Source organism: Psammomys obesus, unplaced genomic scaffold (genome assembly GCF_907164565.1).
Source record: "Psammomys obesus unplaced genomic scaffold, mPsaObe1.curated_primary_1811, whole genome shotgun sequence".
Lineage (NCBI taxonomy): Eukaryota > Metazoa > Chordata > Mammalia > Rodentia > Muridae > Psammomys > Psammomys obesus.
This window is the reverse complement of record NW_026585504.1, coordinates 5,931,468-5,944,146: the sequence shown is the minus strand read 5'-3', so window position 1 is coordinate 5,944,146 and position 12,679 is coordinate 5,931,468. Positions and strand designations below refer to the sequence as shown.

Genomic DNA, 12,679 nt, shown 5'->3' with positions numbered 1-12,679 from the left:
ACCTGTGCCTAAAAATGTTAAGGAGCAGGTGCTTCTAGAAGCCATAGGTGGTTAATTGGGAACCCAGGGCTAGGAGTGAGTAACCCATCAGGACCCTGGAGGCCCCGAAAACAAAGGCTTTTAGCACCGTTGCTGGTTGCCTTCCAGAACTTGATGGCAAGACCCTATTGCAGAAGAGGCGGCTGCCCTGGCTGCCCGATGGGGGGTGAAGTTAGGACTGGGCGGAAGTGTCCCCTCCGAGAGCTCGCTCCTGCGGTGCAGGAAGATGCTGCTAAGGACGCTGAGGAGAAGGCGCCTCTGAGTCAGCTGTGGCCCCTGCAAGCTTCGCTATGGAAGTGCCAGGCAGGATGCGTTGTGGGTCTAGTGCACAGGGGTTGTGGACAGTCATCTTCCTGACTGGACGGGAGGCCCTCTTCACAGGGAGGAAATTGCCATCTGGCACAGGTAACTCAGACAACCTGTTTTTGCCCTCACCCCTAGCCATACCCTACAGCCACTTTCCTCCCTCACCCAGCACCTTGCTGTACTCAAATCCTGTCTCCTCTGGGTCTTTGTTCCCAGAATATGTCCCTTGCAACGGCCTCTCAACAGGGTGAAACAAAAGTCTGGCTTGTCTTTTTCAGAGTTTCACAATGGCTACTGTTGGAGGTTCACAGCATACAGATGGTACTCAATCCCGGTCACTTTATTCTCCTCCCAGGGGACTTGTTTCCTCTTCCCCGAGTCTGGGAGAGTAGCAGAGATGGCAGCAGCATGTTAAAGCATAGAAATAAGCTTTTATTCATTAATGCGCACACAGCGAATTCCTTATACAATCAAGGAAATGGACTCTCTCCTGGGCATCAACTCTTTTATCAAAAGAATATCTACTCTTAGCTCCACCCTGGCAATGTTCCTGACCCCAAACTAGATGTTAATGGAGTGGGGAGTGAACACACACCACTGAAAACCACAATGCCAGGGGGCTTTAGGCCACAAGACGGCAAGGAGGATGGGCCCGAGCCACGGGCAGCTCATGTCTCCCCATACATTGCCATCGAGCAGGCCTGAAGGATGGGGAGGGTGGCGCGGGTCAGGGCCTGTGCTCAGCATCCATGACATCCAAGTACTTGGCTTCAATGATTCGGGGCAGCAGATTGTACCTGCCGAGCAGAGGGAGGGGCAGACTGAGTGGATGGGCACAGCAGCCACCCACTGAGCCCAGCCCCGGGCGAGCCCTCCTGATGGCCGCCCAGCCTGGCCGTACCGGATCGGAATCATGGCAATCATGATGAGGGGAAAGACCATCTTCATGTAGGGTAGGGAGCTCACGCCGAAGGCACAAAGCAGTAGCAGCTGCAGGATCTGCAGGCCCGTGAAGTAGTGGATCTTCCTTTGGGGAACTCTCCGGATGTAGTGTGTGGGTGGGTACGATGTCTGTGGGCGGCAGCAGCCACCGTCAGGGATGGTTGTGCTCTCACTCCACCCGCTCCCGGCCCAGGCACCCACCTGCTCCTTGAGCAGCAGCGCCACGCGTGAGAAGAGCTGGTTGCCGTCCAGGGAGGTAAGCGCGATGTAGAGGAAGAGGCCGTAAAGCACGGGCTTGGGGATCCACTGCAGCGGGAAGGGCAGCAGCAGCAGCGAGAGGCCCACCAGGACACTGGCGCCCAGTGCGGTGAGCCGTGTCTCCTTAACATTCACGATTCTGTGAGGGCCCAGAGCACAGGGCTGCATGTGGGTCTGGCTAGGGCAGCGGCGCCTCTGAGCCCTTGTCTCCACGCCACATCCTTCTCTAGGTCACATGTAGCCCACGGCTGTCCTCTGACCGTCGGGTCCACCTGGCTCATACTCACGTTTTATATATGTGCCCATTCTCCACACGTTCCTCCACTAAGGCCAGGGCCCGCACATGCAGAGGGGAGTGGGGATAGGCAGCGTGGATCCAGGGTAGCCCAAACAGAGACAGCCCTGTATTGATGATGGCAAGTAGCAGGAGGTCCCAATGATAGGCAGTGCCCTTCACCAGCCTGAGGAAGGAGGGCACAGGTGGGCAGAGTCCCATTGGCTGTCACAAGTCTGGGACCCTGCCCCCCCCCCCCCCCCCCAGTCCTCAGTACCTGTTCTCTGGGGCATTGACCAAGGCAGCCACCAGGTTCTGCTCAATGAAGAAAAGCAAGGAGAGCAGGAAACCAAGACCCATGGCACTGCCGATGGCCTTGAAGGACAGAGAGTGGATCTGTGCCACCTCAAAGAGGCTCTCGCTGGGGTTGTATCGGAACTTGCTCACTGCAATATGGGACAGGCTTGGCCCAGTTCCCAGGGAGCCAAGCCACCCCACTCCCAGCCCATCCTCCCGTCCCGACTCACTTTCGATTTCCCGGAAGCCGTAGGAGCTGATGAGGGAGAAGGAGAGGACCGCGATGGGCAGGGCACAGTCAGACAGGGTCTCCCGCACACAGGGGTGCAGGTAGGGGCTAGAGATGATGGGGATGTCAGCTGGCCCTTAACCTCAACCCACGAGGAGGTCTCAAGCTACAGTCTGTATAGCTTGAGATCCTCCTGCTTCTGGCCCCTAAGTATTGGGACCAAAGGCTGTCCCTTACCTTTTCTTGAACTGGTAGAGGGTGTAGCCCAGCCAGAGCGTGCCCAGCATGATGAGGAGGCTGAGCACTGCTGTAGCCTGGCCTGCATGTGCGCTGCTGGGGCTGCTGGCTGTGGCCATCTCTATGGGGCTGACCAAGAGGCTGGTATTGAGTGCAGCGTGGAGGCTGGTATTGGGGCTTCTGCCAATGCCCATCAAGCTTGCCAAGGATGAGGTCCTTTTTGTGTGATAGTGGTGACCATAGTAGTACTTCCAGAAGACTGTGGGACAGGTTCAACAGGCCTAAGCCATCTGGGATCTGGGAGGTCGGGGCCTAGCTTCCTTACAGATATAGGGTAAAGGGGTGTCCCAGGGGAGGTGGGGCTGCTGAAGGGACATGGGGGCATAAATGAAAGAGGGCTTCTGAGGGGAGACAGAAGGAATCAGAGAGAACCCTGGCTTTCTCAGTCAACCAGCGGGGGCTGCTCTGTGCCAGCCAGAACTCCCACAGCATGTTTGCTGTGGGAAGAACCACCTTAGCTTGACACCTTCTCTGCCCCTCCAGGCCACAGCTGAGAGCCCCCTACCCCAAGCAGTCCTATATATATATATATTTTTTTTTTTTTTTGAGACACCCTTAGCTGTCCTCAAACTCAGAGATCCTACTGCCTCTGCCTCCCAAGTGATAGGACTGAAGACACGCACCACCACTCCTGACTTGTACTCACTTTTGACCATGCCCTTGACAGCATCCAGCACAAATGTGATGGAAATGAAGAGGGCAATGATTTCCTCTGTTGACCTGCAAAGCGGTGATATGCCTCAAGATGTCTGGCTAGGTAATCACTGAAGAGAAGGCTTCCCCACGCTACTGCATGGACCAACCCCACGGAAAAGCGCTCCTCCATGGGACTACTCCTAATAAGTCCACCTGGCCTCTCCGCGAGCACACTATCTATCCAGGGGTTATAGGGCCTTGGCGTGAGGCTGACCCACCTCCCCTGCAGCCCAGGACCTGTCACCTCTTAAAGAGATTCATGAGCAGGCTGAGGTTGAGGAAGGCATAAAGTGCAAGGAAGAAACTGTTCCACAGGCCCGTCCATGCGTAGAAGGAGTTGAAGTCCAGGTTGTAGTCATCACAGATGACTCGAATCACTGAAAACAACAGGACAGGATGTGCAGTCAGGGCTGAGTCAGGCTCCAGGACCTTGGCACCATCTCCCAGTTCAACCCAAACCCACTGCACCCTGGATGTAGATGGCCAGGGGTGCCGTCGTTAGCAGTATCACCAGTGGCTGCCCGGAGAACAGTGCATACAAGAGGCCGCCGATGCTCTGCCCAGCTATGGTCTTCTGCACATCTGTGGAGGTGGTAAGGTCAGAGGTCACCACAGCCCAAGGTCCATCCTGCCTGGCACATCCCTGCCACCCCTAACCTCTCACCGATGGCCCCATCTGTGTTCTCATCATTGAGGGACCCAAAAGCAATCGTTGGCAGGAGGCAGGCAAAATAGAGGAAGAGCGTGGTGGTGACGTATTTGCCCACGGTCTTGCCTTTCCCAATGATGCCTAGGAATGCAGGACAGACAGCATTTGCTGGAGATGCAGGACAGGCACACGTGGCCTCATGGCCTGAAAGGCTGAGCTCTGGCTGGGCATGTACCGTCGGTGAAGTCCAGTGGGTACACGGGGAACCTGTGCATGATGTCCACCCAGATGCCTTTTCCGAAAGGGAAAAAGTCCTTGCACTTCGGGGGCTGGGAGAGAAGACAGAACGTGTGAGCCCCAGTTGGCCCACGCCCCCCCCATGCCGCCCCTGTTCTGTACCTGAGGGTGTTTGTGCGTGCGCAGGGAGCTCATGCTGTGCCCCGCTACTCTCGGCATCATCACGGTGAGCAGCTGCCTCTGATGCACCAGAGCCTCTTTGAATTCTTCCTCTGTGCGTGTCTTGAGGAGCTTCTGGCGGAAGGTGATGTCTGAGAACATGGTGGCAAATGTGCGTGCCACCTCCATCGCGGTCTTGGTGCTTTTCTGGGGGCACAAGATGGCACAGGTACACCTCCAGCTCCCGTAGGGGGGAAATCCTGTCTGCCAAGTGTGGTCATGCACAGGCGACTGGCAGCAGGTTCTGTTTGCCGAAGCTCAGACATTAGTAAACCTTGCGGCTATATCCCCTAGGCCAGGCGGTCCCCGTGCAGCTAGCGTCTTTCTTTTTTGATTGTTTGAGATAGAGGCACACTCTGTAGACCAGGCTGGCCTACAACTATGACATTCTCCATCCTTCAGCTTCCCAAGGATTGGGATTACAGGCAATGAGCCACCATGCTTGGTTTAGTATTTTTATTGTAACTCAGACATTCTCATCGTCCTAGGCAAGAAAAATGTTTGAGCACTGACATGAAGCCACAACGGAGCTTAACACATATCTAGCCATATCTCATTGGAGCTAGGTGTCTTCTGGTTTGTCCAGGCCTCATTCTCTATTCTGACTAAGGTAAAGTGTTAAGGTTTAGGTATGAAATGTCGCCCTAAAGACTCATATATTAAAGGCTTGACCCCCAGCTGATGAGTCTAATCCTGGGGAGGTAACTGGGTTCTGAGAGCTTTGACCTCTCCAGTGGATTCACACACTGACAGTTAAAATGTCCTGTCATTACTGAGAAGTAGTGGGAACACGAATGTGGGCCTGGTCTGAGGAAGTATTGGGTTATTGGGAAGTACTCCTTGGAAGGGTATCTCTTGTCTCAACACTCTTCCCCCACTAACTTTTGGGGTATCAAACTCAGAGCTTAAACTGGGTGTGGTGGAACAAGCCTGTAATCCCAGCACTCAGGAACGAAGAGGCAGGCAGATCTTTGTGAGTTTGAGGTTAGCCTGGTCTATACATCGAGTCCAGGATAGCCAAGGCTACAAAGAGAAACCCTGTCTCAGAAAAACAAACCAAACAAACTCAGAGCCTCATGTCTGCTGCCACTGAGCCACAGCCACAGCCTCTCCTCATTCTTTCTGCTTCTTGGTTGCCAGGAGGTCATCAGCTCTGTTCCTCCAGGATAGATAGCACTTCCCATCTCCAAAGACAGTCTGCTCCAAAGCCATGCAGCCAGACAGCCATGGCTGACACCCTGAGCGGAAGTAGACCTTCTGTCCCTCAAGTTGATTCTGAGCTACCCATTGCAGCGACAGCTAACTCGTGGCTTGTTCACTCCTTAGCCCAAGTTTCAGGAGGTTCCTCTGTCAAACTCAGGGAGACAGTTCGGGCTGTGCCGACAGTGTGCTCCTAAGCTCCCTCCATGCTGCACACAGCCTGACTTCCTCAGGCACTAAGGCTATTGCTCCTTCCAACTGTTCTGGCCACACTGACAGTTGTCACTCACTCGAGTTCACGAGGCTCTCTCTTTTCTTCCAGCACAGGAATACTATAGGCAGCACATCTATAGTACTGGCAGGGCAGCCCCTCGACCCCCATTGCTGGTACCCAGAGAATCTGGAGCAGGTAGCTGGCACCAGAGTCAGGCAGGATCATCAAAAAGCTAATAAAAAGTGGATGCTGTGAAGGATGGAGAGATGGCTTAGCAGTTAAGGGCACTGACTGTTCGTCCAGACGACCTAGGTTCAATTCCCAGCACCCACATGGTGGCTCACGACTGTCTGTGACTATAGTCCAGGGAACCTGATACCCTCACACAGACATGAATGCAGACAAAACACCAATGCACATAAGATAAATTTAAAAAAAAAAAATAAATAAATAAAAGAGATAGAAAAATGGATGTCACGGGAGAAGGCCTGTAATCTCAGCATTGGGAAGGCAGGAGGATTTAGAGTTCAAGGCCAGCCTCCAGTTTGTTTCAAAAGAACTAATAACAGAGGGTAGAGGCATGGGTCAGCGATAGAGCACCTGCCCAGCTATGTGTGTACATGAGGGAGGGCCCTAAGGTCCATCCCCAGCATTGGAGAAAATTAAAGAGCAAGAGCCAGTGAAAGCTAAAATATGAAGGCCCTTCTACAGCTTTGGGCAAGGGGCTTATAGTTCCCATGTCAGGATTTTAAACCTTTCTTTATCAGGAGAACTCCCAGACTGGATCAGTTTTGGCCCCAACAAACGTCGGGTATCCTTGCCCAGGTAGTATATGGCCCAAGGAGTGCAGGTCGCCCAAGGAGTGCAGGTCGTTGTCTGGCAAATCCTAAAGGAGGAGGCCTGGTGGGAAGCCAGCCAAAGGATGGCCCCAATACATGGCCATATATTGGGATTTGTACCCAGGGCCTTGGAAATGCTGAGAACATGCCTTGCCAACAATCTGTACTGCCAGCTGCCTGAATAAGTAATGGTCAAAAGCATTTCTTTTCGGTAGGAAAGCCAACCTTTGGGGCATTTCCAAGGAAATTCAGACGCAATGTTCTTTTCAAGAACATCTCTAAGAATGTCAAAGAGAGAGGAAGAGCAGGTATGAGGGGCCTGTAGAGACATTTCCAAGGAAAGGACAGCAACCTGGGGACTGCTCAAGACCAAAACTCACCACCTTGGGTGGCGCCAGCACCAGGATGACAAAGCGAACCTCACAGGAGTTTTCCCCCCAGTTCTGTGGTCGAACCAGGCGGCTGATGCACACGTGGCGCCTCTGTAGGGCCTTCATGGTGCAGCTGGTCAGGACAGAAGAGCAAAGGGACAGTTGCCACCCTGCAGAGCCTGCGGCAGAGGTCACCAGGGGAAACAGAAAAGCCACATGGGGGCTGGAGAGGTGGCTTCACAGTAAAGAGCACTGGCTGCTCTCGAAGAGGAGTGGAGTTCAATTCCCGGAACCCCCATGGAGTCTCCCAGGGCATCAGGAACTCTGGCATCTGGGGCATGCATACACACAAACCAACCAACCAACCAGATGGGCAGAGTGCCCATAGCCTCTTTTCCCGAATTGGAGGAGTCACCACAGTTGTGTCCCCTGTCTGACGGGCAGTCCCTCGAGGGACATGAGATTCCCAGGCTAGCTCCGGGATAACAGGAGGGGGACAGATGCGGTGGTCGAAGGATGGGAACTCACATGATACAGAGCCATGACTGCTGGTACTGCACCCCTCGGACAGTGGCGGTGACCCCCTGGATGGTGTCCGACAGCAGGTGTACTGAGGACAGGGGAAAGGACGCAGGAGAGTCAGCTGCTCTGGCCACACAGTCGCCACACAGCCAGGGCAGGGAGCTGGCCTTACCTTTACTCTCCATGGGGGCCCCGGCATCCGTAAAGAGCTTGGCCATGAGCAGGTCCAGGTCACAGTCAGGTTCTGCGTGGCTGGGGTCCTGGGCAAAGCGGTTCAGCATAGTCCGAAGCACATCATCCAGTGAGGTAGCCGTCTCATTCAGGATAATGCTGGCCTGCGCCAGGAAGCCATCCAGGTCCCGGTGTGCACGGACCTCTTCCTCGAAGTTCTTTAACGTCAGATACTGGAGAGGCCCAGACACAGAACCACACAGGTCTCTGAGTTAGACCATTGTCTCTAGTGCCCCCAACTGCCTTCCATGATGGTCTATGAATATCCCCGCCCACCAGGAAGCCTATCTAGGAGAGAAGGCTCAGGCCTGGGCCAGACGCCAGGGAACATGGGGAGGACAGCGGGGCAGACGGAAGGGAAGCGGTTCTCTTGCACAGCCCTCCAGGGTGCAGCTCACCTTGCGGGAAGTATGCAGCAGCACGCAGCCACCAGTTGCAGCTTCTAGGTCTGGAGGAGTGGGAAGAGAGCTCAGTACGCTGCCCCAGCTCTTCAGAGCCCCTTAGCAGAGCAGGGCCATCTACAGTCCCCATACCAGATTTGGAGGGCTGCACTTCAAGGTTGACGTTGACAAAGAAACGGATGCTCTCGCCAGACACGATGGAGGAATTGATGGTGTCGAAGACCTCATCGCCCAGGCTGTCTTCTCGGACTTCATGGCTGTCATCCACGTCGTTCTTGAAGTATCCCAGAGTGGCAGCTGTCACCAGGAGAGACCATAAGGAAGGGCTCCAAGCCCAAGGCATGGGTATCCCTGCTTCACCTTCTGAGGGCAACCCTCGATGGTAGGAGGCCTCCCACCAGTCGAGAAGCGGGCTTTGGTTTAGGGAGGTACCATTGCTGGGCCTGCCTGGCCCCACCCAGAGTGGCAGCTGGCACAGAGAGCCGAGGCCCCTGCCCAGTGATCTTTTGTACCATTTTTTCAGCTTTAAGAACCAGGGTTCTGCACTATTCTGACCCTTCAGTTTAAAATACAGTATGTTAGGTCAGGTGAGGCAGGACATTTAATCCTAGCAATTAAGAAGCAGGGGCAGACAGATCTGTATGAGTTCAGGGCCAGCCTGGTCTACGTACAGAGTTACAGGCCAGCACAGGCCTATAATATAGAACTCAAGAGGCTGAGGCAGGAACATCGAGTTTAAGGCTAGCTTGGGCTACACAATGAGGCCCAGTCTAAGAAGAAAACAAACCAAACCAAAACCAAGACCAAATAAAACTTTGTGCAGGTCATTCATTCCTAAAAAGTCCCGAACTTAGGAGGCTGAGGCAGGAGGATTACATGAGTTCCAGGCCAACGTGGGCTATACCGTGACTCTACTTCAAAATATAAAGATGTGGGGCTGGTGAGGTGGCTCAGTGGTTAAGATAAGCATGTGCTGCTTAATCACAAGAAATTCAAGTCCAGCACCAACTCTGGGCAGCCCATAAATACAGCTCCAAGGGATCTGACACCTCTTCTGGCCTCATACACATATGCATTTACACAAACACATACACAAAGAAAAAGTCTGTATTCAACAGGCAGTGCTGGCACAACTTTAATCCCAGCACTCAGGAGGCAGAGGCAGGTGGATCTCAGAGTTCGAGGCCAGCCCTGTCTACAGAGTGAGTTCCAGGATAGCCAAGGCTACACAGAGAAACCCTGTCTTGAAAAAAACAGAGTCTGTATTGAACGTGTTTTGTTTGATTTGGGTGTGTGTATGTGTATATGTGTGTAACCAAAACCAAAACCAAAAAAAAAAAAAAAAGCCTTTTTTCTTCTTCCAGATTTCTCAGGCTGGGTACCCCAGAAAAGGTGAATTTGCTGCAAATCCAAATGACCCTCATCCCCCTTGGCTCACTGAATAAGACCCAGGAGGCAAAAAAGCCTGAGCAACAGCTGGAAGATGGAAGGCCCCCTTAGTCCAGCTCCCATCAAGATGCAGCAGGAAAGCTTTCATATAAAATGCAAATGTCCCCTTTCCCTGTAGCCCTGGAAAAGTCACAGCCTGAACCAGAAGCCTCTTCTCCTTCCCCTAGGCCCTGGTGCCCCAGGCCAGTCAGATTCTTTCCATCTGTCCTTGGGTCAGACAGCTATGGCTATAGGCATGCCCACTCTTGCCTTATAAGTCAGCGGAGTGTCTCTCCCTCCAGGGTCATCTTTAGGCTCATTCAGCGCCCTCTTCCTAGTGTTCTACCCCTTTGCTAGCCGAGCCAGAACCTCTTTCAGACTGTCCTGTAATTGGCCACCTGTGGGCGCCTTTGGGAAAGAGGCCGTTGTAATCCAGACCCCACTAATGACTGGCAAACACCTGCACAGGGACAGGGACAGGTCAGTGGCATGCCCGCACCTGCCAGTGACTCAGCCTGACTCATTTCCACTCCTGCCCTTCAGCTTCCTCTGAACATCCCAAGCCCTGTACCTCGACATCCTGAGCTCAGGACCTGGTGATCACCCCACCCTATCCCATCCCCAGGCCCTATCCCTGGAGAACTATTGAGCCCAAAGAAGTTTCCTTGCTTTTATTTTTGCAGGACGTGGAAACTACCCTCCTTAATTCAGGTCTGCCTTATTTCAAACTACTTCGGCTGGGCTGGGAGCTGCAGGTAGCACAGGCTTGTTGAAGAGGCAAGAGGATCAAAGTTATCCTTAGCTACAGAGGGCAGCCTGGGCTACGTGAGTCCTGTCTAAAGAATTAAGTAAATCCACGTGGCTCCTCCAGCAGCCAGCCTCAGTCTTGCTTCTGCTGACACTCTCAGCCTGGTACTTTCTTCTCTACCCGGGTCCTACCTTTTCTTAGCCTTGGCTCTCAGACCCTTTGGGACTCTGCAGGCCTCCTGCCACACCATTCTAACATAGCATAGCCACAAAGCTAAGCTGACAGCTAGCAGCGTGACATGAAGAGCCCTCATGCCCTGGGGGCCTGGGTAAAAACACATCACCAGGATTCCTCAATGCCACTAAACAACAAAGAAAGCTGGGGTGCCGCTCAGTGTGTAGAACATGTGCCTAACACGTATGCGACCCAGAGTTCAAGATCCAGTGCTCCGGGAATCTGGCTTGCTGGCGCAAGCTTGTAATCTTAATATCTGGGCAAAAGTATTGGAAATTCACATTCATATCTGGCTACTTGGGGAGTTTTAGGCCAGCCTACGCTCCATGAGATTTTTGTTTCCCTCAAACAAAATCAAATGAAACAAAACCAAGAAACAAAGGGTAGATGCAGATAGGCAGCATGGAGCCAAATGCAGGGAAGAGGCTGACCAGTTGAAGCAAGGATGATTGCAGCCTCTCTCCAGGACTGGATGGGGACTGGGCAGTGAAGCCATGCATGGCATGTGGCCTAAAGCTGGCCAGTTATGGAGGCCCTGGAACAGTGAACCAAGGAGAAAACAGCAAACCGTGCTGGCGGCCATCTGCCCGTCCCGGACCTCAGCATTCCTGGTCACTCGCTTCTGGCCAGCCTCATCAGTGGCCTACTGGGCAAGCCACACGGCCTACAGCCAGGTGGGAGCTAACCATTCCAGCAGTGAGCCACAGGCAAGCGGCTCTGCCATGCATTCACTGGTGGGTGCGCAGGCTTAGTTCCCCGGGGATTTCTGATACACACCAGAGAAGTATTCACCAGAGTCCTCAAGGTGTTCATTCTGTGACATGGCCAAAGGGCAGTTTTCTACAAAAGAAGCCAAAGAATTGTCACCAGTCCTGGAGTCTCCTGTGCCCTTTTCAATTCAGCCAGTGCCTGGAGCGGCCAGCCTTACTCTAGGGTACTAAATCCCTTAGTCCACCTACTAGATACTGCCTGTGCAAAGGGAGTGAAGGGTACATTCCCAGATCATTTCACCATGAGTACTCAGCTCATTAACCCAAGCGGCTGTGACTGAACCAAATCCAGCTCTAGAAGAAGGCAGCAGCAAATAGCCTCCTTCCTGGATTCCGCCCTGCCACGCCCAGCACTTTGGGTGTGTGTGTGTGTGTGTTGGGGGGTAGGGGGTGTTCATGAGCCTCTCCTCAGATCTGCCCTGGTGCCAGGGGCCACACGTGCCCAACTCAGGGGCAGTTTGACAGCCAGGGGCCACTCGGTGGACTGACTCAGCAACTGTGTCCATCCCACGGTGTCACCATGGTCCTGGGACGTCAGAGAGAAGAAGCCATTGGCCCAGGAAAAAAAAAAAAGGGGGGGGGGCAGAATTGGTATACAGAAAACAGAGGTTGAAGGTACTATCCGGGATGTTTGTGCGAGAAAGGATCACAGGAGGGGCCGCAGGCATGAGAAAGGATGTGGTCTGCACTCGAAGGCCCTGAGAGTGAGTGGAGGGAGAGGATTTGGAGGCACTCGGAGCCACTCTGATGGGACCTAACTCTAGGCGGAGGCAAGCACTCCGGTCCGCATCGCCACCCTGCCCACTTCCGAGCTCCCCACCCTCCGCCCCGCCGGTTACGTTACATCTTTCCTTCACTTGCTGAAGGTGTATGGAGATGGCGAACTCAGTACGAACACGGACGGGATGCCCGCGGCCACCCCTTGCCGCGCGCGCGCGCACTGGGACTCGGGCGTCCTCCGCTCGAACCGCGCGCGAAGCCCGCGCTGGAACACACGCCTGCTGTGGCGTGGCCCGGGCTTCTCACCCAGGGCTCCGCCGGTCCAGGCGGGCAAGCGGCCGGAGCCGGTGACACTCCCCAGAGCCGCGGCGCGGTGCTCACCGCGCGTCCTGAGCCGCTTCCAGCCGAGGGCGCGCCCTCCCCCGCGAGGTCTGCTCCGGATCCGCGGCGGCTCGCGCGCACAGGCCTGAGAGTCGCGGAGAGCCGGCCCGGGAGGAATTAGGAAGTTTCGGTACGACCGTGCGGCGCGGTGCAGGACAACTCCCCAGCGCCCCGAGG

General features: G+C 54.3%; 1 protein-coding gene across 3 annotated transcripts; it reads right to left on the bottom strand.

The window, feature by feature from the left end:
- Positions 1–756: 756 nt before the first annotated feature.
- Slc4a11 (solute carrier family 4 member 11) lies at positions 757–12,679 on the bottom strand. Of its 3 annotated transcripts, none has more exons than XM_055603443.1 (20): positions 12,503–12,679; positions 11,409–11,471; positions 8,354–8,518; positions 8,219–8,268; positions 7,762–7,993; positions 7,596–7,677; positions 7,077–7,200; positions 4,387–4,590; positions 4,223–4,316; positions 4,003–4,128; positions 3,807–3,920; positions 3,583–3,715; positions 3,289–3,362; positions 2,583–2,841; positions 2,347–2,453; positions 2,097–2,265; positions 1,833–2,006; positions 1,489–1,684; positions 1,247–1,416; positions 757–1,142 (listed from the first exon to the last, which is right to left on the bottom strand). In XM_055603443.1, exons 2-20 carry the CDS (start codon positions 11,452–11,454, stop codon positions 1,073–1,075), a joined length of 2,589 nt encoding a protein of 862 aa, XP_055459418.1. In that variant the 5' UTR covers positions 11,455–11,471; positions 12,503–12,679; the 3' UTR covers positions 757–1,072. The 3 variants fall into 3 exon arrangements, with proteins under 3 accessions (XP_055459418.1, XP_055459433.1, XP_055459428.1); XM_055603458.1 differs by lacking the exon at positions 12,503–12,679 and adding an exon at positions 12,428–12,447; XM_055603453.1 differs by lacking the exon at positions 12,503–12,679 and adding an exon at positions 12,246–12,290.

Coding starts and splice junctions, on each gene's coding strand:
- Slc4a11 (XM_055603443.1), bottom strand. CDS start 11,454: ATGTCACAGAATGAACACCTTGAGGACTCTGGTGAATACTTCTCTG. Junction 3,921..4,002: donor GAACACAGATGGGGCCATCG/GTGAGAGGTTAG, acceptor CCACCTCCACAG/ATGTGCAGAAGACCATAGCT. Junction 2,266..2,346: donor CGGCTTCCGGGAAATCGAAA/GTGAGTCGGGAC, acceptor CCCATATTGCAG/TGAGCAAGTTCCGATACAAC.